The sequence below is a fragment of the Tympanuchus pallidicinctus genome, unplaced genomic scaffold (genome assembly GCF_026119805.1).
Source record: "Tympanuchus pallidicinctus isolate F22 unplaced genomic scaffold, pur_lepc_1.0 scaffold10, whole genome shotgun sequence".
Taxonomy (NCBI): Eukaryota; Metazoa; Chordata; class Aves; order Galliformes; family Phasianidae; genus Tympanuchus; species Tympanuchus pallidicinctus.
In genome coordinates this window covers 9,949,528-9,975,837 of record NW_026294619.1, presented here as the reverse complement: position 1 = coordinate 9,975,837, position 26,310 = coordinate 9,949,528, and the positions used below count along the sequence as shown (strand labels likewise).

Genomic DNA, 26,310 nt, shown 5'->3' with positions numbered 1-26,310 from the left:
GACTTTTTCACTTCCTCCTACCTGGTCAATCATTAATTAATCCCACTCCTGCTGCTCACTGTCACTCTACACAGATTTATTCCCCAGACTGCAAGGGCTCTCAGGCTTGGAAATAACTAAAACTCCCTAAAAATAGAGCAGGAATGCTTGGGTTTCCTTGCAGGCCTGTCAGAGCCACCCTAGTAAGTTCAGGGTGCCATCATAAGGGCTTGTGCCTTGCCAGGCGTAACTCTACTGAGTAAATGCAGGTGGCTGGTGGCCTGAGGGAGAAGAAAAGAGGGTCCCAGCAGCTCCCAGTTTTTCTCTGCTCTAGGAAGAAGTTTTGAGAGGCACTACACGTGGGTCACTGCCCAGCAGCTCACTGAGCACCATGCTGGGAGCCAACCCCATGGTCGCAAAAGAAATCAACCTAGTGCCACTCATCCAGCAGCAAGGACTCACCATCAAGAAAAGGAGATGGATGCTCCTCCATCACGGAGACAGCATAGAGACATCCAGAAACTCCACTGCTTCACTCCAACCTGCAAACCAAATCCAAGAGCACAAGCTGCATTATGAAAGAAGCCTGCAGAGGGCAGGTTTGGCTGTAGATTCCCCTCCCCAAGCGTGTCTGTATCCAATGCAATTCCAGAAACCTAAAGCCAGCAGTGTGACAGGGTGTTGTGCTTGGGGACGAGCGTGCAAGGATTTCACTGTCCAGCCTCACATCTCTTAGCCACACAGCAAGCTAGCAGTGAGATCAAGCACCATGCTAGTTTCTGGTTGTAATTGCAGAAGAGTGCCCTCTGCGCTTGATGAATTTGTTCTGGATTTGTCTTTACGCCTATCTCACAAGAGTATCTTTATGCAAAGTAGTTACTATATAATTTCTGTCTGTGTTCATCTCTGCTATTTATGAATTCAGTGCTTCCCTTCATCAGGAGGTCAGTATCATGTCCCACATACAGCTGAACAGCATGGGGCTTTTATTAGATCATGCTTTCATGGTGAGGCTCCCAGAACCTGTTGGCAGCAGTAGGTGGTGACGTATGCGGGGTCTGGGGGTGTGTGTGTGTGTAAATCTTCATTTTATTTCCTATGTGAGAGGGGCACTTGGCACAATTATCTTCAATCCTGCCCCCATTTCTCCCCTTCAATCTCATTTTCCAGGAAGCAAAGTGGAAATTTTATTTTAGCAACAATTTCATTCCTGAACATCACTGTCGTTTTTTTTCCCTGACATTGCTTTTGAGATCCCCTCCTCTCTTACTTTTATTTTACATAGTTCCTGAACTATGTGCATACAAAGAAAGAGGTTATCTTTCCCTTCCTAAGCATTTAGAAAAGGCTGTGGGTAATGCAGCTCTCTGCTTTAAAACAACCACCATGGAGGGCTACTTCAAGGCAAACCTTGCAGCTTTCAACTTTTAGATATAGCAGTATGTTTGGTTTGTTAAGAAATGCAGAGTCTGACCTTAATTAATTCTTCTTTAAAAATTACCAAAAAAAAAAAAAAGAAAAGGAAAAAAAAAAAAAAACGGAAAGAAAGAAAAAAGAAAAAAAAAAAAGAGGAAGAAAGTCTGCAGAACTGCCTTAAAATTAAATTCAAAGGAACACTTCCTGGGGGTCAGTCTCATTTTCAGGCTTTAGTCTTTTTCTTTCCACTTATGCCGCAAAGGAGAATGACTAGCAAAGGGAAAGGCAGGTGTTTAGCAGTTGTTTTTTTTTTAAAACAACATATTCTCCCCATCCCTGTTGGTTTGCATTTCTGCCCAGAGGTGCTATGCTTCTGGTCCCAGCTTGGAGAATTGGCCAGGGACCACCACCTTAGGGCCATCACTACTTCATAAGTTCCCTGGTTGCCACAGTTGTCCTTTAGATAGATTGCTAACACCTGGCACAGGATTGGGGCATGGTTTGGGGGGTTGGCTCCTTGTGTCCTGGGGGTGTTGACACAGGAACACAATTCTTCCCAGCTCGGCCAGCACCTGGTAGGGAGAAGGAAAGCAAAGAAAAGGTGCTGGAGACAAGAAGGCAGCATCTTCAAAGGTCAGATGAGTAGGGGTATCATCAGGGAGAGGAATCAGCCATGAACATACTTGGGAAAACAAGCAAAAAGTTAGAGGATCCCCAGACCTTCTCACTTGCCTTTCAGGAGAATAGTCACTAGTAGTGACTGATGTTGTTTCCTGGTGAATCCTGGTTTCATTTTTTCCCTCTATGGTGGCCCCCAAATCCATCTCTGTCAGATCCACAGTTGGGTGATACAGTCATGAACCTAAGACTGAAGAGTTATTACTACACAGTCACCACACGTGCCTTTTGCTGGGCCAGATCCCACCAGAGACACAGCTTTATCCTTCCTTCAGGCTGTGACATTGTTATGTACGATCCAGGCTCACTGCCCTTCATTCTGCATGTTATTCAGAAGACTTCCACCCTAGAGGAGCCAGCAGAGAGCTCAGCACTTTCTGTTGTTATGGTCTGGTCTTGGCTTACCCCTGCAGCCCAAGTTAGGATTTGAGAATCTCTTTCCAATGGTCTTGACATGGTCAGAAATCTTTACAGTAAAGATATCTGTTTCTTAGGAGGAACTGCTGAAGATTCATGGACAAATACTGAACCACTGAGTTGAGAATGGCTACATTGCTTCTGTTGACAAATTCTTTCCAGAAAGGACACAACCATGTTTATATCCTCAAAACAAAATAGTTCTGAATTTGATATGCAAAGATCTTAAAACATTATTGGATTTTCCCTTTTCTCATATTTATGTATGGGTTCTGATATTTAGAAATAAACCTATGGCAAACAGATGTCTTAATTTTCCCTTGTCCAATGGAAAGGTGAAAAAACTCATTTATGGAAATAGCTGTATTTCTGTAGAACTGTAGTTTTTTTTTTCTGTAGATAGTTCCTTAACACCTCTGAGGCAAATGTTAATTTCTTTAAGCTTAAAATATAACACTGGGTATTTACAGACTTTTCAGCATCCTGTCATAATCTGTTTGAAGGATAATATCAAATAAAATATTCAAATTAAAAGAAATTTTTAAACTTTTAGTCTGAAAGTGTTTGGTTTTCGTTGTTTTTTTTTTTCTCCCCCACCAGTTTCTCCTTGCATCTTAATCTTTTGTATGTGATCTCTGGTACACTTTTACTAGACAAGCCACTTTTTTTTTCCCCTTTCTTTAGGATGATTCATCCTAAAAATTGCAGTTCGGGAAGTCATAATGATGTTTGTGCTGTACAGGGGTCTTAGACTAAGAATTCCCTCAAGCTTCCCAAAAATTTCATGTGGATCTTTTACCCAAAGCTGAACAGACCACAGCAAAGTCTGTCTGCTTGGATAAGAGTTGAGTGCCTCTTTCACACACAGCTTTATGTAAGCAAAGATGAAAGCTGTGAAGATATGAGAAAGTCTTTTGTATGGCTTCCAAAGTTCGAGTGATTTCTGGTATCCTAAGAGTGAAAACAAAAAAGTATGTCTGACATTCTTCTGTCTGGTTTGATAGCCTCTTTATGAAAAAGAAAATGCACTCATTTAAGGCAATTCTCTCATTTCAGCGGGTTTACTGCTGCCCAGTGCTGAAAAAGGAGTGAACAACAATAGGCTATATTTTTTTCCAAGTATGAATTCATAAGAAAATTCCCTGATGCGATATTTAGTTGATGAATAATTCCTCCGGGTCACAAAATAATGAAATGATGAATGGTGCTTTCAGACTTCAGTCGCCAAAACAAAGTTCCCTTTCACTGCATGGATTTAGTTCCATGTCTCTGCCAATAGTGGTTTTGATAGAATAATATTCTTCCTGCTTCAGCCATGACTTGCCAAATGTGTGAGGGCAGCATTTCAGCTACATTTCAAAGTCACATCCTCAGTTTTTATGTGTTACTGCTCTGGTGGAGTCAGGAACCAGCACCCAGAGAGAAAAAGCACCAGTGCAGGCAAATTCCTGCAGCAATTCACCATGCCAAAGCATAAACATGGGCAAGCTGCAAAACCTTAGAATTCTTTTTTATATACAGATACAATAAGTTCGAAAAGCATAGCTTCATATCTTATTCAAGGACTGTATCTAGACATAAGTGTACATTGTATACTGTACATAAGTGTATATAAGTGTACTGTGGTGATAGTGGAACATGTTGTGCTCATTCATCATGCTTTGCACTACGTCACCAAACACTTGTCAGAGCTCTTGTAGTTTAAAAGTTGAACAACAACTGTTTTCCCTTTCTCCCCACCCCTGATATGGTGAGGCATTGGCATAGGCTGCCCAAGGAGGTAGGGAGCCCCTGGAGGTGTTCAAGAACCGTGTAGATGTGGCACTGAGGGACATGGTTAGTGGGCATACAGTGGTGATTGGTCAACAGTTGCACTAGATGATCTTAGTGGTCTTTTCCAACCTTAATGATACTATGATTTTTATATTCCAATGAACTAGAAGTACGTCAATATGCCATAGGATTTTCTCTAGTTTGACTTGACTATATTTTCCAGGTGAATAAAAAATCCTATTGCACCCTTCCCTAAAAATCAAAGTCCCAGAGAACAAGTCAACCCTATTCACATGGTCCAATTCACAAAAAGCAGAGGAAAACAAAACAAAATAGTAACACACACAAAAAAACTCCAAACCTCTGTGGGAAACATAATACAAGACAAAGTTCTACAGGGAGTATGTGCTTCAGGCTAAGTTACAGCCTATGCTGTCAGCAAAGCTATGTTAGAATTGTCCTTATTTTCATTTCCCCAAGGTCAGTCATCTCCTCTGTAACTAAATCCATTGTGAGGCCTAGCAGTAAGGGGGAATTTTGGTCAATGTATGGATGCAGGCTGTAACCATACTTTTACCTAGGCTTTGGGGAATTTCGGTGGTGGTAAAACTAACCTGGGACATTCCTGTACTCTATGTTTTCACTTACTTTCAAAGCTAATATGCTCCACGTTGCTTGCACGGAGCAGAAATATAGAGCAGTTCATTCTGCTTGAAGTTCTGACGAGCTTTATTTTTGTTTATCTAAACCAATGGAAATTTGCAGCATTTCATACTCTACATGCTGTTTATTGAAAGAAATACTAAAGATATGAATAAACCCGCCAGAAGTAATGAAGTTTTACTACCAAATTGTTCACAGAGATAACTTGACAAACGACATAAGCACAAGGTAATCATAAAGAAAGCTCAGAAGAACAGTTAGGATATTATTCACCCACAGTAAAACCATCATCCCCCCAGTCACATGCTTGTTTGTTCTCACAAAAGTGGTTTCTATCTATTTTATACTCCTTTCCACATCTGACAGCCGGTTCATTGTACATAGCCCGGATGCCTGCATTTAGCTCTTTGCTACATGAAGCCAAACACAATAGCAGTAGTATACAGTATTTTATGGTGCTGTATTTCAGCTGATGGATTTGTATATTATGAAGGCAAATATGTGTACTGGTTTTAAATGTTCTACCTTTGGACATCATTTTGCTGTTCTCATCCCAATGCTGTAAAAAACAAATAGATGAATAACATGCTTTTTTTTGCACAGTATCATGCTTCCATGTCCTCTCTTTTCATTCAGCCTCTAGTTCTGTTGCACCAGTAGGCAGAAACATACAATTCATAAATACAAGCCCTACACAATTCAACATTCAGCTAAAGAGCGGAAGTCAGAAACACACATAAGCAGGCCTTTTCTTTACTTCAAACTCTGTTTTTTCCCATTCTAGATCAACTTGTAAAATACAAAAACATATTTCTACAATCTCCATATGCTTAACAAGGGTTTCTTGTTAGCTTTGTGCCTTTTCATCATCCTTCTGAAAATTTTTTTTCATTCCCACGTCCATTTCTGCAACAGACCTTTCTCTTTTTTTCCCTTTATTTTATTAAAAAGAAAAAAAAAGAAAAGCCCAGTAGTCCAAACGTTTGTAGTATCCTTTCTTAAAAACAATCTTAACAATTCTTAGAAAAAAACAACCCAACACCTGAAGGCCAAGTGTGGACCTTATTGAGCAGAGAGATCTGACATGACACAGCCAAGAACCCTGGAGCAGTGCTCCTTTGCCTGCAACTCATTGGATTCAAAATACTCCTGGGGAAGGTCTGCTTCACTCCCTTGCCCCTTCCCATACAGGTGTGGAGGAAACTTAAATTGCAGCTGTGGGGAAGTTTGAAAAAAATCAGGTTTCCTCCTTTGACAGTTACGGGGTTCAAGAGAAAAATTCCCAATTGCAAGAGCTGCTGGTCTGTAACTGGTTCCCCTTTCCTTGCAATCATCAGATCAGCTATTACTAAGCATTAGGGATTCTATAAAAGCTTTTTATGACAAGAAGTGGGTTTGTTCATTCTCAGCTCACCCACTCTCTTTCATTTCACTTGACTCAGCTTTTCGGCCTCCACACAACCTGCTTCATCCGGGAAGTACACATGAAGTAGATGTGCAAGGGAAAACCAGATAGCATACACTTGCTGCATGAAGCCAAGAGGACAGGAGTAAAGGGAGGACTGCTCTGCCTAATACCTTCCGAACACTCCTTAAATTCCCCCACCTCTTCCCCCCAGGCAGGTGTGATTATGTGGAAACAGGAGGCAACCATGTTAGGTTAAGGAAATGGCCGTGGAAACCATTGAAGGAGAAGTAAACTTCTCTTTGCCTTTAAATAACTTTCTAGGAAAGGGTGGTAACTTCCTTGTATCTGATGGCTTGGAGCCTGCCGCCAGGGTTACAAGTCTGATCCAGCTGCAGACATGCTCCATCTCCCATGTCTGCTGGGGAGAAGGTTCCTGGCAGCTCTCAGTAATGTCAGCAGTTCCACACACTTGCTGCTTCCCTCTACCCAGAGCAGCACCTCCTAAATCACTGTTCCACAAAATACCACACTGCCTCAGAAAACCCTCACTCCGCTTGGACCTGGGATGTTGAAATATGGGAAAATAATAAATACAGCATAGAAAATGCCAACCACAAGTTGCATTACAGACCCACACAGCCAACAGTCTTAGAGTCTTAAATAAATAATTCACAGCTTTTCTTCTACAAAACGGAATGAAGTTGTTTAAGAAAATAAATATGTATTATGGAATGTTCTTTTTTTCCCCCTCTATTTCCTTTGGTGTGATATCACAGCAGGTCTGCACGACAGTCCAAGATGTCCACATGTAGGGCATGCAGGAGCTCATGTGTTGGGCACTGCAGTAGTAGCCTGCTTGCCAGTAAGCATGTACTGTCCACATGCTCTCTCCTTGGCACATACAGCAAGGACCTAGCAGAAGAGATGTTTTATTTCACTTTTTGAAAAATATATGTATGCTTTAAGTGCAGAGGTTCAGACTCAGGCTGCCTGCATTACTAAATGGGGCTTTGTGTCTGTCGGTGCTCAAGCACGGTAGACAGAGCCTTTCCCCTCGCAACCCCCTTAAGTAGACCTCAGCTTGGATTTAGAAAAATAGCATCAGTGGAAGAAATGCATTGTACTTCCTGCCTGCCACTGCCTTATTTTTTCTCCTCAACATTAACTGAAGGCAAAGGTGCATGCCTCAGGCATACTCTGCAGAGAGGAGGAGGTGCCTTCAGAACAAAACAGGACTTAGTCACGTGGCAGCATCTGCTCCTGTGTTAAATTTGCATCCTTCACAGAACCCAGTAGGCTCACATGTGGCTGCATTTCCCATCCTGAGCAAGGCACTGTGGCATGCTCCTCTTCAAGAGCCCCCCTCCTATTCAAGACACGTCCTTGAAAGCACGGCCTAGCCAAGCAGAAGAGTGGTATAAGGGTATGGTTCCCTTCTGAATTTTGCTGTTCCTCGGCGAGGGAACACAGACCTACCCAGCAAGGCCAGGCTGTGTTTCTCTCTGGATCATGAAGGTGTCTCAGGCAGCAGCAAAGGAGCAACACGAAGAGGAGAAGGAACATCAGAGGGACCAGCACCCCCACAGCAATGGCCACGGTTGGTACACTGATACTGTCCTGACCTGTGGGAAAAGTAGCAGGTGTTCAGGCAGGCTTGTGCATGAAGAAAGAACACCCAAACCCATTTTGGACATCCCTTGGCTGATCCTCCGGGTCAGAGGAGGAAAAAAGACACGTGCAAGCATACAGACAAGCAGTACAACTAACAGACCTGTGTTTGGGGTCTGGTGACCCAGAGACAAACCACAGCATCCCAAATGGATGGCAGATGTCCGTACCATTGCCCAGGATGTCTGGCTGTTCCCTAGCAACTTCTCCTGTCCCTCCCCATCCCAGCTGCTCTTCATGGTGCCTTTCCCACCTGCCCTCCAGCCCTTAGAGGCTGATAATACCCCAGGAGATGTTTCCATGTCTTCTTTTCCAGGGAAGGAGTCAGGTTGCATACTGACCTTGTGTTAGATTGTCCATGGGCAGGGACAGGGTCACATTTAGAGATGGGTGCTGGACCACACAGGCAATGGGGTACTCCTTGAGGATTTTGGAGTGGGCATGGGTGAAGTTGCTGATGACAGTGATGGTCTGGTTACTGAGCTTGATGTGGTACTCCTTTGGTTTCTGCAGCAGAGTGCTGGGAAGTTGCCAGGTGATTTTTGGAGCTGGCTTCCCTGTTGCTGAGCAGCTCATCCCCACCACTACCTCAGAGACTTCAGCTTTGTCAGGACTGGGTATAAGTTTGGCTTCCACTTTAGGGTCTGAGATGGCTATAAAACACAAAGTAGAAAAATCTGTTACTTTCTGCTTACATTTGAGCTAAGAACACTTGTATTTACTGTTATCTTAGAATACCCCAAGCTGGAAGGGACTTACAGCTCCATGCCGTTCCCTCAAGCCCTGTCGCTGTCACGCAGAGCAGAGCTCAGCGCTGCCCCTCCGTTCCCTGCGAGAAGCTGCAGCCGCCATCAGGCTTCCTTTCAGCTCCTCTGCTCTGTGCCGAACAAACCCAGGGACCTCAGCCAGTCCTCACATACAGTGTCCTCTAGATCCTTCACCATCTTTACAGCTCTCCTGAGGATCCTCTCTAATAGTTTTATGTTATTTTTTTTATATCGTGGTGCCTGAAACTGCACACAGTTCTTTACAAAAATAAAGAGCATGGCAAAATCAGAGGACAAGAGGGTAGAAATGCACAACTTTCAAATTCACTACTAAAAGCAGCCCTACAGCATCTCAGCTGATTAATGGTAATGAGGGACAAGTGAAAACAACAGACAGTGAAACTGTGAAACCATGTCTTCCTCTCTTCAAAAGAGTTGAACTGCTTCAGTGACTCAAAGCACTTGCTCTTATCCCTTAAGTCATCTGCAAGATTTGTTTTATTGCTTTTCAAGACATGCAAACTTGAGCACTTAGGGACTAAATGCATCTATTTATGCAAGACAGTAACTGAACGTGTATAAAGTGACACCACAGGATTTCAGCTGTGAAGGCTTTGTGTTTATACATTCTTTCTTTCTCCTAATGTCAAATTTTGGGGTGTCATGGTAACCTCCAAAAGTTTGGTTAAAGATCAGTTTTCCAAATTCCTCCCCACACTACAAGATTTGTAGCTGCAGCCTTATTTAGTCTTAGCAGATGCAGTGAACCTCTCACCACTCACACATAGTCACGTGAAACCTGCTTGATAATTCCTATTTGTATTTGCAGTATTTTCAGGAAATAAAGAAATGGGAGAAGTGCAAGAAGCTTTCTTCAACCTGGATAGAACTCCAGGGAAGATCTGAACACCTGAGGAGACACATCCCTGGACAAGATGATCTGTTTTCAAGAAAGCAGGAGAAAACACAGAGATGATGAGCTCTTCTCCATTGTACGAGGTTGGAAAACCAAGGTGTTTGGTCCTGGAGGGAAATCTGGAGTTTAACACTGCAAACTCATTAGCAGGAAACAGGATGTTTGTCAGAGTACCCAAACCTTGCATTGTTTCCAGAACGGCCAAACTGAAATTTTTGTGTTAAAAATTAAACAAGCGGCTGGATTTTCATGAGAACTCAATATCTGCTATTCACTGCTACCACAAGTGGATGCACTTTGTACCTGTGAAAATCAATCAAATCATAAAATCATAGAATAATCTGGGTTGCAAAGGACCTCTGAAAGTCCCCTAGTCCAAGCTCCTCCTCAAACCAATCAATTTAACTCAGACTGTCATGCCAAGACTTATAAAGGCATATAACTCCATTTGGGAGTGAGATCTCCCAGTACACAAGTTTCCAGATAACAGTTCATCAGCCTGACCTCTACATCAGTGCATGTACTGGTAGTACCGGGGTCCAAGTCATATTCTTCTTCCAAGTGTCTGCTTCTGATAATGTTGCCCTTTAAAATAATCTAAGTGCAATGGCATTTCTGGTTTTGTTCAAGTTTGAGTTAATATGAATGTCTTCTGATTCAACAAGCATCTATTAATAGATGAGAAATAGTATTATTTAGTAGTGCTATATGCATATATTACTATTTTACATAGCAAAAAAAACCAATGAGAACAATACTTATGCTGAAATTGATTTTTGCCAAAACTTCAGCAAACAAATAACTATTTTTTAGTAGTGCTGGGCTTAAACTGAAAATTTTGTGTAATCTTCCTAAGAAAAATGTTTTATGTTTCATTTTGGGCCGTAGAAGAAGGTGTCTCTATGAATGATATATAAAGAACACAAAATGGTTCTGTTAAAGGGGGGGGCACATGCCAACTGCATAGCAGCACCTATGCCCCTGGTAAAATCCTATATGCACCTCATGAAACTGGATCTTCCAAGCCATAACAGCCACTAAGTCATTTTACGTCATCATTTTTGCTTTCCTATGGCTTTGCCTCACTATTTACTATGGTTGTGCTGCTTAGAAGAGTAAAGTAGATATTTCTCAATGTTTGCATCACCCACAGGTAGAAACTCAGACCCTGGAAACAGAGCTGGTGAAACCGTGTTTGTGCTGCTCTGAGCTAAAAAAAAAAAAAAAAAAGGCTTAGGGGGATTTCAGTTGGAACTTCTCAAAATCTCCCATCTTTGAAATGACAAGTGTCGTAAACACTTTATGTTTTGATTAATAAATGGTTTCTGAACTTCTTCTTTCGCTCACGGGATGTATAAAAAAAATAGCACATCCACCCACAGTGCTAACTTCAAACATCAGGTTACAAACAACAGGTCTAAAAGCAGTAAAGGAAAACTGCCACAGACTTTTCCCTTGAGTTTTACCGGAGAGCCTGTTTTAAAAAGCACAGAAGGCAGATTGGTGCCGCTGCTCCAGTCTAGCAATCTCAAATCTTAACCAATTACAAAAGATTAAGGTGAATCTTGGCTTATAAAGGCACACAGAGGAGAAGAGAAAAAATTCTCAGCATCACATCTTGGCAGACATACATATATATGTCAAATCCATTCTCCTCACTAGACAGTTCTCTGCCTTCCCACACTGGAATACAGAGAATTATCTGTAGGCAAGAAAAACACTGGACAGTTGCTCTTTGCCTTACTATATGCCTGTAGTAAATATACAGTCAAAATATGTGAGCACTTTCTCTTGCACATGCTGTTTGTTAGCATGTGCACTGAGTTGGTGTTTGATGCATGCATTTAGAGTATCTGCTGGTTTTCTACTTCATCAAAATATTTATTTCATGTGAAAAAACTACTTACAAGACATGTTATACCTGACTTCATAGGCCCTTCAGAGCAGCAATGTAAACATTCTCAGGCTTGAGCTGTGAAGGTGCTCCTAACTATTGGAAAAGGTAGCTTTCTAGTGAATGTGTGCCAGCTTTGGCTGCAATTGGGCTTCTGTTATTTAAGGGCAACTGCTAGATCATGATGTGCTTTTAATATTTCAAGGCTGAACTTTGGTCTCAAATTAACGGCTGAACATTTTTAGGAATTAGTGTGTCTCATGTGCCTTTTCCAGCCATGTGGATGCTCGTCAGCAACACAGGCTTAGCTGCCTGATCTAAGTCAACACTGTCATGGCTTTCTCCATGGTGCTGGAGACTTCCATGTGGATGGGGCTATCTACTTGCAGGCAGAAGGCATCTGTAGGTCTCTGATCCAGCAGAATCTTGCCTAGACTCAAGTGACACACGCCCCTCTCTCCATACTTCAACCCTTTTGGGTTTTATTTTCATCATCTTTTGAAACAAAAGTCAGCAAAACATTTCTAGTGGAAAATGGAGGTGAAAAAAGAACGGCACTAAAGAAACTTGCAAAGCAGGTTGAAAATACTCTGTGCCAAAACATCATTTGTTATGGGGTAGAAGACTGCTGCTGCTGCTTCACATTGTTGTTTTCAGCTAAATAGGTCTGGGATTTTTGTCTCCCATACCTACTTCATTTTTCCCAGCATCATTTCTGGTCCTTACCAAGGTTTCACTTCTGCACACTATGCAGCACTGTGTCCATTCTGGAAGAGCCTCTTCTGACAGAGGTTGTTGCAACTGGGTAATAACCAGCCTGTAAACTCCCTGGCTGTCCCTGTCAGATGGCAGACACGTGAAAGCTGATCATTTGCTTGAGATGCTGCCATTAGTCAGCTTGCTTGCCTTGCCCAGAATCCCCTTACCCCCAGACATTTCTGCCATCTTCTCCCTCCCAGTCTGCAGAAGGGCTTGGCTGGGAAATCAAGGATATTAAGAGCATCTCAAATGTGTTACTGCCATTAGGCTACAATGAACATTTCCTGCAAGCACTTAGTTGGTTATGTGCTCATTCTAGCACTGGGGCAACACGCTGCCAGCTGCCAGGGAAGTGAAACCCCCAACTGACTTGTCTTTGAGAGAAGCAGGTAGAGCAGTTGACAAGAGTACATCAGAAAAAACACACACACACACACACACACAGAAAAAAAAAGAAAAAAAAAAAAAAAAGCACCAAAAACCCCCCAGCTTTTGTTGCTTTTGCTTTCATGCCTTGAGCTCTGCTAAGAGGTGGATCATAGCCACAAAACTGGTAATTTTGGGAAACATTTCCCACACTTGGATAAAAAACAGGCAGAATAAATCAAAGCCAATTTAACTGCATGTTTAGATTCTCATAGTAAGCAAGAACAAAATCTCTCAGCTAGGCTCTTCCATATATTCCTGTAATGCATGATTCAGCATTTACCCCCTGTGTGACTGCGCATCAAGTGATCTGCTCTAGGAGCTTTATCAGAAGAGAGGAAAAAAGGACTTCTGCTTCAGATCTGTTTTTCCCACATGTTTCCCCTTCTCTTTCCCCTGTTGCTTATGTCATCATTCCTCATAAGCCAAGGTTGTCTGTTCCTTCCCTCAGCACAGGGCTCCTTGCATGTAAGGATGCTTGTGGCTATGTGCTTTAACTCTCTCCTTGAAACAAACTGATGCTGACCTGTACAAAATACAGGTCAAAAAGTCAGTGGGACATGTGGGGACAGCTGCCAATGTAGTGTTGGGCCAGAGGAACTCTAGGGAAGCAGTAGGTCACCCGTCAGCTACTGTTGACTTAAAAGGGAAGAAAATTGGAGAAGTGTTCAACAGTGCCTTCTCATCTGAAGTAAAAATGACAAGAAAGGCAAAGCCAGGGAAACAGAGCCACCTTTCCCACAGAGATTTAGCAATGAGCACTGACCAGGGAAGATTTTTCCCCAGAGAGTGGCTTGATCCTCAGAAAGATGTCATACCCTTTCTGCAATTAGAGAGTGTCTTACCGTAAACCTTGAGGCACATCCTGCCAGTGACAGCTCCCGAGGGAAAGGTGTTGAAGATGCACTTGTAGCATCCTTCATCTTGCAGGGTGACTCGGTGAAGGGAGATGGCCGAGGCTTGCAGGCTGCTGTGGGCAAAGCTCACATGGCCTTCGTAGTCCTTTGCTATCTTTTGGCCATTCATTGTACTGTAAGTTGCTATGTTGTCTTCAGCCCCATCCATCTCCTTCTGCCAGGTCACTTGTATTACGTCTTCGTTCATGACTGACTGGCATGAGAAAGTAATATTTCCGCCTGCCTGGACCGACTGCACCTTTTTGTGCATCACCTGCACAGAGCCTGGTGAAGAAGCAGGGTCCACATTTAGCATCTTTCACTGTCCCACTGCAACCCACCCCACCACATGTTTTGCACCTGCAGCCATCACACTTGGAGGGCTTCCCAGACCCTGCTGCCAGAGGAAAACCAAAAACACAACCTAAAGGAGTTTGTTTTCAGTCAACCATGGGAGTTTGGCTGAAGGTGGCACCTCTCACACCACTTCCTTTGAAACACTTCAGCAGCTCTGTACCTGTGCTGTGATTTGGGATCTCCATGGGGAAGGGAAAAATAATCACTCCTTTTCCAATTCACTGCCACATAGGGAAAAAAAATACAAAGAGACAGCCAAGTGCCTGAATGCTCCCAGGTTTAACAGCCCAGACCCAAAGCTCTTTGGTTCATAGGATGATAGCTCTTAAATTTTATCTGCGCACATCTCTCTGTGGTGTGTGGGAAGGGAGATAGCATCAGAAATGGTTACAGCACTGAAAATGTATTCAGTTTGCAGGAACCTGAAGTACTGTTTTTAAAGAGGAGTGAGGCTGTCTGCAGTGCCTTGAGTCCACTTCGATCATATCTAAACCTCCTGGCGTGGCTTATCCAGGCAGAGATTTGCAGAACAGCCAGTAGCCAGCCATGAAGCCAGCAGGTATTTTGCAGTTCAGCCCTCAGCAGAGCAGAATAGGGCAGAATACAAGCCATGGCCATGGAAAGCTGTTTGGGGACAAATTCAGGCTTTGTTAACTATGAAAACAAATGTAACATGCCCACAGTTCTAATGGTCTGTCTAAAAGTATCATGTCCATCCTTACAGATAATTCTGTCCTGGCTAAAGAAAATCAGTGCTATACCCTGGCTCAAGTCTCATCTAAATCAGGAGTCAAAATCCAGTTTTAGTCCTGTGGGTCACTGGTTTATGATGCAGAATTTGTAAATAAAGCCAATCATTTGCCTTCAGCTTCCAAACACACTGACAACAAATCAATGAACAGATGCTGCCTTTGTCCCCTGAAGCCTTCTGCACCATCATAGTGATTAAGAAGGGAAGAGAGCAGGAGATTACCTGAGGCGAGGGCCCAAAGGCTGGACAGGAGCATGCAAGTGGCCATCATCCCAGCTGCGTCCCCAGTACCAACGAGCAACTGACTGATCCATTGCACCACGGCTTCCCCTTTTTTATATGCCTCGCTCTCTCTGGGGACATTCCCGTCTTCAAATACAGTAACAAGTGCCTCATAAACTCTTCCTGGTTCACGTGCACTCAGCTGAATAACAAAAATTCTGACAAGTGTCAGAGCTGGAAACCTAGGTTTCCCAGTCAGACCACCAGAGAGACAGGGTTTACAAGGCTGGGTTTTTCAGAAGCACCTTTCTTATGAGGTTTTGTCAAGGGCTTAAAGTAAAGCCCAGATCTCTACCCTGGCTATGTGTCTGGGTGACAGCTGGGTGGTCCTGGAGCCAGCACCAAGTGCAGAGTAGGAGGAATGGCCACTCCAGGAGGAATAGCAGCCTGGGGTCTGCATGCACACTGGAGCACCAGGACCTGCTAGTGCCTCAAGACCTCTGGGCACAGGTTGAGGTGGCTCACCAGGCTGCTCTGAGTCACTGTTTTTGAGCCATTTTTGCTTTGTCATGTCTATCTCTATGCTTCTCTTTTTCTGACAGCAGGGATCACGTTGCCAAAACCAATACAAATCTTGTCCCATGGGTCACTTCTGCATCCTTCATCAACTCAGTCAGCAAGACCTCATTTGCTAATCAAACTGTTACTGGCATGCTCAGTCTCATGTTTCTGTTCTCTGATTAGGTGGCTTATGTTTTTGTAAATGATGATGACACTGACAATTCTGACAACTGTGACTGCATTAGAAATGTTTTTGTTTATCATTTATCTGAATTGCCGTGCAGGCTAACCTTCAATCATATGGGTGGCTTGGGAAAAACCAACAGACCCAAGCCAAAACACAACAAAAACTTCTTAAGCATGTTCACACACACAGTTCCTCCTTTCAAGTGGTAATTAATTACCTTAAAAAAAAAAAAATAGCTGGAGTTTTGGTATTCCCATTATGCTTAAGAAACATTTTGGACACACTTTTGAGTAGGCACAGTGATTCAGTCATCTCATTCGGCAAACTGGGACTGCCTCACACCACAGTATTCCCCTTTTGAGGTATATCACTGTGTTTTCCTTTCCTAGAGTTATTTCCATTGTCTTATTCTACCTCGGTATTTCTGGAAGAGCATTTTGACCTAATCAAACGAAGCAAGAACATGAAATCTGTGAAATATGTTTCCTGTGAGATTTTCCAGACCATTCTACAGCTATTGTACAGGAGATAGCTCCAATAAGATATGAAGCAAGACCCTGGACCATGTCAGAGGGGTAAACTGACAGCTTTGAAATAGACACTTCCAATTTACAAGCAAATACCTAATTTCTAATCTTAACCCTCAGAACCTACAAAACTGAAAAACACTGAAGATTTACTGGAACTATATCCTTTTGCATCAAAGTCTCCTGGCAGGATGACAGTGATTTCTACAGGGATGTGGAGATGCTCTCCAGGCTTTGCTGGTGTACTTATGTTAGCTCTATTATGATTTTGAAACAAAACATTGACAGAAGAACTTCAAGAAACTTGAAGATCCTTATGATGAAATCTTCACGGCTGAACCTCACCACTTAGTGATCACAAAAGGAACTGCACTTTGCATGAATGAACAGCGTGCCTAGTTTACATAACTTTCTATTCACAGGAATAGAATCACACTCCATTTTATTTTTTGTCAAAAACATTCTACTCTTTCTAAAGTCTTTTCAAATCACTTGAAGATTTGGGCGCTGCTAGAGCAAACACCTTCTAATAAAGAGCAACCCTGCAGTCTTACCAACATCCTGAGAGAAGATAGAGATGGCCATTACAGGTGGCAAAATGGGTGGACTTCAAATTATTCACAGCACCCCTCCCTGGCTGCTCCTTCAGCCTCTCCCTGGGCTCCTGGTCACAAGGACCCCATTCTAGCTCACACAATGCACACCTGAGTGCTACAGCATCTCTGGCTCACTGCCTTCCTGCAGGGACCAGCAAACAACGTTTGCTTCACCATTTTAAACATAGGGCAGGCAGAAACATGAGATCCCACTCTAACTCCATCATTTAGATCAGTTTATATTTTTAAGTGCACTTATTTTGACATTTCACAGAATCATAAGGGTTGAAGGAACCTCTGGAAATCATCCAGTTCAACCTTCCATTATAGCAGTTCCCTACAACAGGTCACACAGAAAAGCATCCAGATGGGTTTTTAATGTTTCCAGAGAAGACTCCACAATCTCTCTGGGCACCATGTGCCAATGCTCTGTCCCCCTCACAATACAGAATTTTTTTCTCATGTTCAGATGGAACCTCCTGTGTTCCAGTTTGTGGCTGTTACCCTTTGTCCTGTCTTTGGGCACCACTGAAAGAGCCAGGCCCCATCCACTTCACTCCCACACTTTATTTATAAGCGTTGATAAGATGCCCTCTCAGTCTTCTCCAGACTGAACAGTCCCAGGTCTGTCAGCCTTTCCTCGTAGAAGAGATACTCCAGACCCCCAACAATCTTTACGTCTCTCCTCTGGATTCCCATTCTATTCTTTGCACAAACTTCAGGTGGATTACCCACTCCTTCCTTTCTCACCTGCTTATTTGCTTTCCAGTCAAATCCCACGCTCTCCCACTTCAGCTGCACAGCAGCTTCATTTCTTAGAACAGCATGTGACACCCAGACTTAAGGCATTTGCCAAAACACGGTGAAAATTTGGAAAGGATTAAGCTGATGATGTTTCTGCAAACCTTGACTGAAAAAGAGTATGATTTATATTTATCTCTTCTCTTCTGCTGCTCTAGAACAGTCTATTCAATTCATAGGAAGTCAAAAAAAGCATGTGCAGGAATTATTCACACATTGTCACAGCATTTCTACACAGCTCAAGTGACTAATCACGTTCATAAACCAGGGATTTGAACTTCTGTAAGATGCCACTGACCAGAGTTCCTTGTGCACAGTGGTAGATTTTGTTCTCTCAATCAGCCTAAAACACTGCAAAGAGTCCAGACAAGGACCATGAGGACATGAAGACAATCAGAGGACTGGAGCACCTCCCCCCACAAAGGTAGGCTGAGGGATCTGGGCTTGTTCAGCCTGGAGAAGAGAAGGCTGTGAAGAGACCTCACTGCAGTATTCCAGTATTTAAAAGAAGATTATAAAAAGGAGAGAGATTGATCTGAAATTATGAACCAGTGGAAGGTGCTTCTGGCCATGGCAAGGAGGATAGAAGTAGATGACATTTAAGGTACCGTCCAACGTAAACTACTCTCTGATTCTATGACCACAAATAAACATTTTTTAAACAAATTACCTTATACCTAATAACTTCTGCAGTTATGTCTGAAACATGTGAATACTGCTTGCACAGCAAAGTCTATCTTGTATTTTCCAAAACTCATTTATGACGAGTTCTATATTAATCAATACAAAGCGAACAGTTAAAGCATAGGAATATGTTTTCCCATAGGAAGAAAGAGTGAAAAGGAGAAAGGGAGGGAAGGATATATTGCAAGACTGGAATAAGAAAGATATCCTTGACTAGAGTTAGTAATGTGTAAGCAAATATTCTTCATCCTCAACAATTTGTAGTGCTTCTTCTTGATGTTTAGCAGGTGGGGAAGAAAGACAGAATTGGTAAACATGGATCTAACGGTAGTGTTACAATTAGAATTTATTATGCAACACCCTTCCCTTCCCCCATGAGAAGGGGAAGAAGTAGGGGAAAAAAAGCCAACTTGATTCAGGTAAGAAAATTAACTTACTAAAAATAATGTGAGATAATACGGAATAATTTGAAATAGTAAATTAAAAAAAAAAAAAAACTCCTATGAAGAAGAGTAGAGGAAACTGAGTTTGTTTAGCTTGGAAAAGAGAAGCATCTGAGGAGACCTCATTGTGGCCTTCTAATATTTGAAAGGAGCGTATAAACAGGAGGGGGAATGGCTGTATAATGAGTAAATGAGAAATAAACTGAAGAAGTAAATGGAGTTTTAAAATATAAGGGTTCTCTTCTCAGAAATGTAGTTTGCTAAGGAAGCATACATATTTCAAGCAACTCATACTGGGTGGTTTATCTGCTCTCAAATAACTATAGTTATCTACCCAAGTCAGTATTGGTGACCTTGTGACTTCTCTAGGGCCAATTTATAAGACTTGGCTTTGGTTTCTAGGATGGTTCAGATCATGGGGATCCGCAATGAGATGAGATTCTCTCTCGAGGTGCCTCTTCTCCCCCTTTTTCCCTGTGAAAAGCAACCATATTAACTATCTCATGCTAATTTTTGATGCTTGCCTTAGGGCAGATGACCCCAGTAGCCCAGCTACTCTCTACAGAGAGAATTTCCACAGCAGCCTATTGCTGGGGATACCAAAGATTTTACCCCAAAGCTAAGAAGTAGCATCACTAGAAGGTTATTTTGTCCATCAGCTGTTTGGAGAACATGTGTCCCTGTGGGCCTAGCTAAAAATCCCACCAACTTCTTGTTGTTAGGAACACTTCATGTTTGAATGCCTTCAAATGAAAAGATAAATTAGTGGTAGCACTTTTGAAGTGATATCATCTTCACCAGTCACAAAAATCCTGTTAGTTACCCATCAGAACTGTTTATATTTTTCTTCAAGTGCTGACAAATATATTTTCTAATTGAGATCAAAATGGCATTATTTTCCCTTGAGTGCACTACTGTTTTATTTATATTTATTTTTTTAAAAAAACCTCTGATATTTCAGGGGTTTATAAGTTTTGCTTTGTTTGTTTCTTTCTTAGCAAAGGTTTATTTTAATCAAATGTGAGTATTAACAATTTGTTAGCTATGATCAAAAATAAACTTTTAGATCTGGAGAGCAAACACACTGCAAAGCTCTCACAGTTTAATCCTGGATTATGCAAACGCTCAAATACAAGGAAGCTCATATAAGTATGAGGAGGCATGGCCATGGGAGGGCTTGGGGTACCACTCACTCAGCTCCATTCTCAGACATCTGCAAATCTGGATCTGTGCTTAGGTGAGGTCTGCCCAACTGTTTGCAGACCAAAAGCCAAGGAAATCAAATGTACAAAGAGCCCCTGGGAGCAGAGCTGGGATTTTGTGGCAGATGATTCACATGGACCAGGGAGCTCTGCCACAAGTGTTTGCAGTGCTGACCCACCATCTCAGTTTATGCAGCAGATCTATGCCCTCACTTACCCCCATGGCTCCCAACGGCTTGTATCCAAAAATAGGCAACCTGGCTCCAGTTGTCCCCTGTCCCTGTCACATCACCAGTTTCTCCCAGCCCTTGCCTTCAGCCCCTCCATTCTGCACTATATGAACAGGTACATTAAAGAGATCTGATTTTCAGAAAGTGCTAGCACTTACAAAGCATTTCAAATAGAACATTCAAACACAAGAGCAAATAAAGTCTTTGGGTTTGGAAAAGCTTGGCTAGTGTTTGAAAACGGATGTTTTCAGTTCTCAGATCTACTGAAACACCTGAAAACAGTAAAACAGTATGACTATCCATGGATCCACAGACCTTCTGTGGGCTCAGATGTTTCCTCAGCTTATTTTTAAAACATGTTGGAATTTTTCTTGTCCTAACTTTTTAAAAGCTTATTAAGCTTTAAGAGCTTAGAGAAACCAGTTCTGAAATGTTTAGTTGTAGTTTCCTCTTAAATGAGCATAACTGTTCGCAGTTGCCAACAGCAATAAAGGCAAGGAAGCAAAGTGTCAATTTCCATAACTGAATTATGAATTAAAAAACAAACTTTCAGTGATCCAGACCATAAAAATACAAGACGAGAGACTGCCACTGACAAAAATTAGTCTGTTAAATTGAGATGCTACTAGGTGTCATTGTGACTCTGGGTAGCACATCTGCCTTACAGCCAAATACTTGAGGGTTCATGTCTCATGCTGGGACCTTGGCTCCCATTCAGAATATTGCAGAAATAAGCAGTGTGTGACACTTTCAGAGGTGCTGCCAGCTCTCCAGTTGGAAATTAAAGGTCCCCTGAGTACCCTTTCAATAGAGTGAGTAATAATCCCAGCCAAGATTCCATCTCCCAATAAAAAGAATTGGTAATGATTGGGACATATTTCACAAAACAGCAGAGGTCACATAAATCAATGGAAAAGACTCATTAAAAATGTTGTTCCTCCATATGTATTTTTAACATAGAAAGTCACTTATTTGATTAAGTTTCAACAAGGTTTTTAAGCATAAATGGCCCATACAGGAATATTCAAAAATAGATATCTTCCATTACATATTGTTAGGAAACAGCTAATCCCCATGGACATCTTTGAAAAATTCAGCTTCGGTTTACGAAAAGTCCATGAAAAATGTCTAATAGCAGAGTACCACAGCAGCATTTGTGGATTATTAAGTATGAAGATGCTGATGAGTGTGCTGCTGCACTCTCAACATACCAAGAAATGATACATTTCCAAGTGTACTTTTGCACTGGAGACCGTTAACCTGTCAAGTTGGCATTCATACACCTTTACATCTCCCCCTGAGAAATCTTCCACACAGCAGGAATCACAGTGAAGTTATTTAATGGCATTACGTGAATATTCTGCCAGCACTGTATACAAGTCTGGAAGAGATTTTTAGCATCCCTTGTGTGGTTTCACTGATGCAGGACGGGCTTTCAACTAAATTCTCTATCCCCCTCAGCCCTGAAAAGATAACCTGACATGCAGCATTTCAGTGTGCCAAGACTCTGTAAACTGTTTGGGGACAGCTAGAAGAACAAAACAGGCTGCAATGGTAAGCTGGACCTGGCTCTGTGGACTTAATCAATAATATACTCCATTGTTTTTTCTTTGGAAACACAGAATATAGAGCAAGGCCTTGAATGCCTATGTGTATTATGGAGAAACTGTTGATTGCCTATAGTATCAGTTATCTGATTTTGTTGCAGTTTTTGTGGCATCTTTTTTTTTTTTTTTATCAAGCAGCAAAATGACCTTCCCAGTGGTGTCTGGACTCTGCAGCAGTCCCAGATAGTGCTGGGCAGGTGTGTGCCAAAGGTTTCCCATCACTGGACGCCTTCTCATGAATATTTTTTGTTGCAGCTCTACAGGAAGGATTGTTATTTCTGACTCTTGTGTTTCCTCTCTCACTCTTTGCTCGGTAACCTCTCATGAAAATGAACGGTAGGAGCAGAAAATGTCTTTTCTCTCCCTTATATCTTTCTCATTTTGGTTCTGATGTTCATTTCTCATACTTCCAGTCTCAAGTGCTCTTCTGAACTCCTTATGTTGGCAACCTCCTTTCTCAATTTAATCTGGACAAAACATTAAATTGATTTTAAGTCATAAAGCTTGATTTGCTGTGTGTTCTTGACAAATGTGAATAAGCTCCCTGGCTCCCTTTAATCAGCTATCATAATCTTTTTTTTTTTTTTTTTTTTTTTTCTTCAACTGCAGCAATTAGGGCATCAAAGTGAGTAGTCTGTTGTGTTCTTCTGAGTACAAAACTGTCCTCCTCTGACTTACTTCATAATTTAATTATTAAAGCTTGATATTATTTTGGATTCCATGTAAGGTAACTCCATAAGAGCAATGATATCATTTAAAGGCAAAGTTGCTCTGCTGGAACAAGTACTCAGAAGGGCTGGTACCATGCTGTGTATGGCAATGACTTCTTGCCACATGTATTGCAACATTTGTCTGCCTACTGAGCCAACAACAGCATTCTGCTGGCATCCTCCCTGCAGTCTGCACAGAGCTAGCATGTGCAGGATGTGGTATCAATTAGTTAATTCTTTATCAGTGGTTTGAAGATGTAAAGCAATTGCTAAAAGCTATTTTATTAAAAAAAAAAAAACAAAAAACTATTTTATTATAAAAGCTAAAAGCTATTATAATTATGTTCGCTACTTATTTTTGTATTTCACCTTTGCATCTTTGGTTTGCTTTGCTTCAGAAAACAACATTGCTTTATTGAAGGCACCTCTTTGTCTTGACATTTAAATGTCTGAAATGTTTCAGTGCAATTACACTGTTTTGTATCATTGCATAAAAACTGGTGTGCCCAAATTTTGTTTGGGCTGTTCCAAATTGTGCTTCTCCTGGTTCCTTCTCAGTTCCCCTCACCACCCCAGGGACATCTGATATTTCTGAGCCCTGTGTTTTGAGGATCTGATTGGCACTCAGATGGGGCTGGTAGGCACAGTTAGAAATCCCCTATTTCAAGAGAGACGTAGCAAGCACGTGTAACTGGAAATCTAAGAGGCACAGCAGAAGAATCCCAAATGCTGTTGGTCAGAAAAATGTATATCATCTTAACTTTCACCTCAATACACTGTGAAAATTGCTTAAATGCAAGCACATTTAGTCTGACTCATGCAGACAGAACCAGTTCTAACTATAGCATGTTGAGAATAATGGGGCCCTGCTCACTGAGTAAGCTACGTAGGTGTTGCACTGCACATAGATAGACTGCAGTTTTTCTAAAGATGAATTACAGCAATGTGCCATCATATTTAAGAAGTTTATTTCCTTTTTCTGTAGAACTGGATGATGAAAGCAATTTGAATCTACAGATATTGCTCTACCCCAGCAATGGGAGTTTGTTGAATTGCTAAGATGACTTGTAACAAGGTCTTCTATTGAATTTAGTTTAAGTTCCAATAACTCTCAATAAAGAAACTTAAAATGACCTGTCTCATTACCTACACAGACTTCATAGGCTGAATATTTCAAAATTTTTCTAGTGTTATAAATCATTAGATACCTTCAAACCTGTCAGAAACAAACAATTTGTGTAACAATACTTTGTCTCCTTCTGGAACAACTAATTAGTTGTGTCCCTTTTATATGTACTTGCCTTATCCTGCCTGTAGCTATTTGGATACATCACAGCACTTTCAATCAGTGCAAGGGCACTGAAGCTGGCTTCCTGGAATTCCATCAGAATAAAAATGAAGTTATTCTTAATGCTTGACACATCATTCAGCATGGCTTGTTCCAGACAAGGAACAGGAGAGGAAAATAATGCATACCCAGGGCTGTTGAGGAATATGGAACAATTTTAGAGGTCAGTGCTTTTAATGAGGAACTACACAGGAGCTAATCCCATTCTCAGGTACCAAGACTAAAAGAGTGTGACTAATGTGAAAATCATACACAAAACCTTTGAACCAGCTTGTGCAGAAAATGACAGGCCTCTGCCATGGGCAGTGGAAGCTGTTCTGCTCTGCTGTGCCTGAAGGCTGGCTGCACCACACAAGAGATCTTAACTCTTCTATCAGGAAGCACAGGCTTGGCCCTCAGCTCTAATCCTCACAAAGGCAGTGATTTTGTCTGGCAGTGTGGCAGGGCAAAGCATGCAATCCAGAAACATCAGGGTGATCTTTCTGCGAATCATTGATCTCCCCCAGCAAGCGGGGCAGCAGCACCCAGCAATGCTCTTTAGCTAGCGGCTAGTAAGAATCTAGTGCTACAGTTGATGTCTCAAATGAGCCTTCAGCCTAACAAGCAACAGTATAACAGCCATTAAAGTTTAGGACTAGCAAAGGAAAAGAGGCAGAGATGCCCAAGTTCCTTACACTGTTAATAATAAACTAGGTAATAGCTAGGCTTGCACATGCCAAGGTTGTTAATTAGCAAACATAACAACAGAATCACAGATTTATCTTGCAGCAAATAGTATCATGCCTTTATTAGCATCTTGTTCATGTGCCTGTTGCAGTATTCCCTTCAGGGCTTCCTCTTTCCCAAGGCTCCTTCAGCTGCTAAAGGCTCTGCACACCCTTCCCAGGTCCTTCCCAGCCAATATCTCACATCTGCCATGAATCTGCCAATCTACTTCAGCTTCAGCAGCAAGAGCAGCAGACAGCAAGATTTGTGCATGTTTGCTCTCTTTCTAGCCTGCGTATCAACTTATCAATTCCACTTCAAGCCTATTCTCCAGCCTGTACTGGGACTTCAAAGCCACAGCACTGCATTGATTTTTGCCTCCAGAGACCATGAGGATATTTCCTTTCCCTGGGAATATATACTTATTATTATTAAAGATTATTAAAGAGCACCTGATTTTTATCATGACTATGGCACAACAGCAGAAGCAATGGAATTAATTGTAATGGCAGTAACCATGATAACAATAAAATGAGAGCACTGCAGGAAAACTAAAAGGAACAATTTTTGTTCAGCAAATGCGTGACTTTTCAGAGCATTGTTAAAACTTGGGCAATGATAGAAGATGATTACTAGTAAACGTAAATGTTTTCTGACAGAATATTCATTCAACAATGTACAGTTTCTAGCATGATAGATGTAGAATTACTCTTAAATCTAATACCACATCTAGTACCAGATGTGGAAGTTGGTGGCCCTACCTGTAGCAGGGGGATTGGAACTTGATGATCCTTGGCATCCCTTCCAACCCAAGCCATCATATGCTTGCTGTTTTATTTATAAACAGGAAAGCCTAGGTTAACAAATGGGTCACCTACCTTGTCACAGATTTGATGCCTCTGCTCAAGGTGCTGCCTGTGAGTGGAGCAAAACAGGGAAACAGCTTCACCCACTGCTGAATTTCAGTGGTTTTGAAGGTCAGAACACCAGTACACCATAAGCTGCACTTGTTGCAACTTCCCAAGGGCAATCACACAGGTCTAATGCTATGAAGCATAATGCTAATGCTTCATAGCCTACCTATGAATAAAGTATACATAAAACAAACCCTTCTAAGTCCTAGCAGCATGCTGGGGTGGAAGAAACAACCAATTTACAATCAAGCCAGTGCTGCTGCAAAGACCAACAGTCAGCAACTGAGGGATGCAGCATGACCAGGTGCTGGTCATTTGGGTAGGCATACAGGCAATGCATCACATTTGAGCACAAATTTGAGATCAGGTGACACAAGGATGGTTTGAATTCAGCTGTGTTTGTCTTGGATATATTTGGGCTGTGGTATCTTCCTAAAGTAGATTCAGTCCTGCTACTATTGGAGTGCCAAAAGGTATATCACAGGATTACCCATTACAGACACTGATGCTGAGACTTAGTGTGGGACTGCCTGGGAGAGAAGCATCAAAGTGAGGTTGCCTGGATGAGTTCTGGTGCATGGTGAAGCACGCTTGTCCATACAAGTATATGTTACTGGGAGGACAGCAGACAATGTGAAACTGTCTGGTTAACCACCTGCTCCACTACATACCTCAGCTCAGACAAAATTGCTGCAGGCGCCTCATGTCTTAGAGGCTTTTTCTTCAGATAGAATTTTACAACTACAGTGAATGAATTATAAGATTATTAAATTATCAGTCTGGCAAATTGTATTTCTGACTCTTT

At 41.9% G+C, this 26,310-nt stretch overlaps 1 protein-coding gene across 2 annotated transcripts; it reads right to left on the bottom strand.

Annotated features, from left to right (window-relative positions):
• Window positions 1-5,860: 5,860 nt before the first annotated feature.
• LOC128092058 (OX-2 membrane glycoprotein-like) lies at window positions 5,861-25,938 on the bottom strand. 2 transcript variants are annotated; one of them, XM_052705524.1, is made up of 5 exons: window positions 25,470-25,938; window positions 13,610-13,945; window positions 8,344-8,655; window positions 7,811-7,956; window positions 5,861-7,246 (listed from the first exon to the last, which is right to left on the bottom strand). In XM_052705524.1, exons 2-5 carry the CDS (start codon window positions 13,929-13,931, stop codon window positions 7,160-7,162), a joined length of 867 nt encoding a protein of 288 aa, XP_052561484.1. In that variant the 5' UTR covers window positions 13,932-13,945; window positions 25,470-25,938; the 3' UTR covers window positions 5,861-7,159. The 2 variants fall into 2 exon arrangements, with proteins under 2 accessions (XP_052561484.1, XP_052561475.1); XM_052705515.1 differs by lacking the exon at window positions 25,470-25,938 and adding an exon at window positions 14,991-16,888.
• Between the last annotated feature and the right edge of the window lie 372 nt (window positions 25,939-26,310).

Coding starts and splice junctions, on each gene's coding strand:
- LOC128092058 (XM_052705515.1), bottom strand. CDS start 15,039: ATGATGGCCACTTGCATGCTCCTGTCCAGCCTTTGGGCCCTCGCCTCA. Junction 13,946..14,990: donor CCTTTGGGCCCTCGCCTCAG/GTAATCTCCTGC, acceptor CTTCTTCACCAG/GCTCTGTGCAGGTGATGCAC. Junction 7,247..7,810: donor ACACAGCCTGGCCTTGCTGG/GTAGGTCTGTGT, acceptor CTCTTCTGCTAG/GTCCTTGCTGTATGTGCCAA.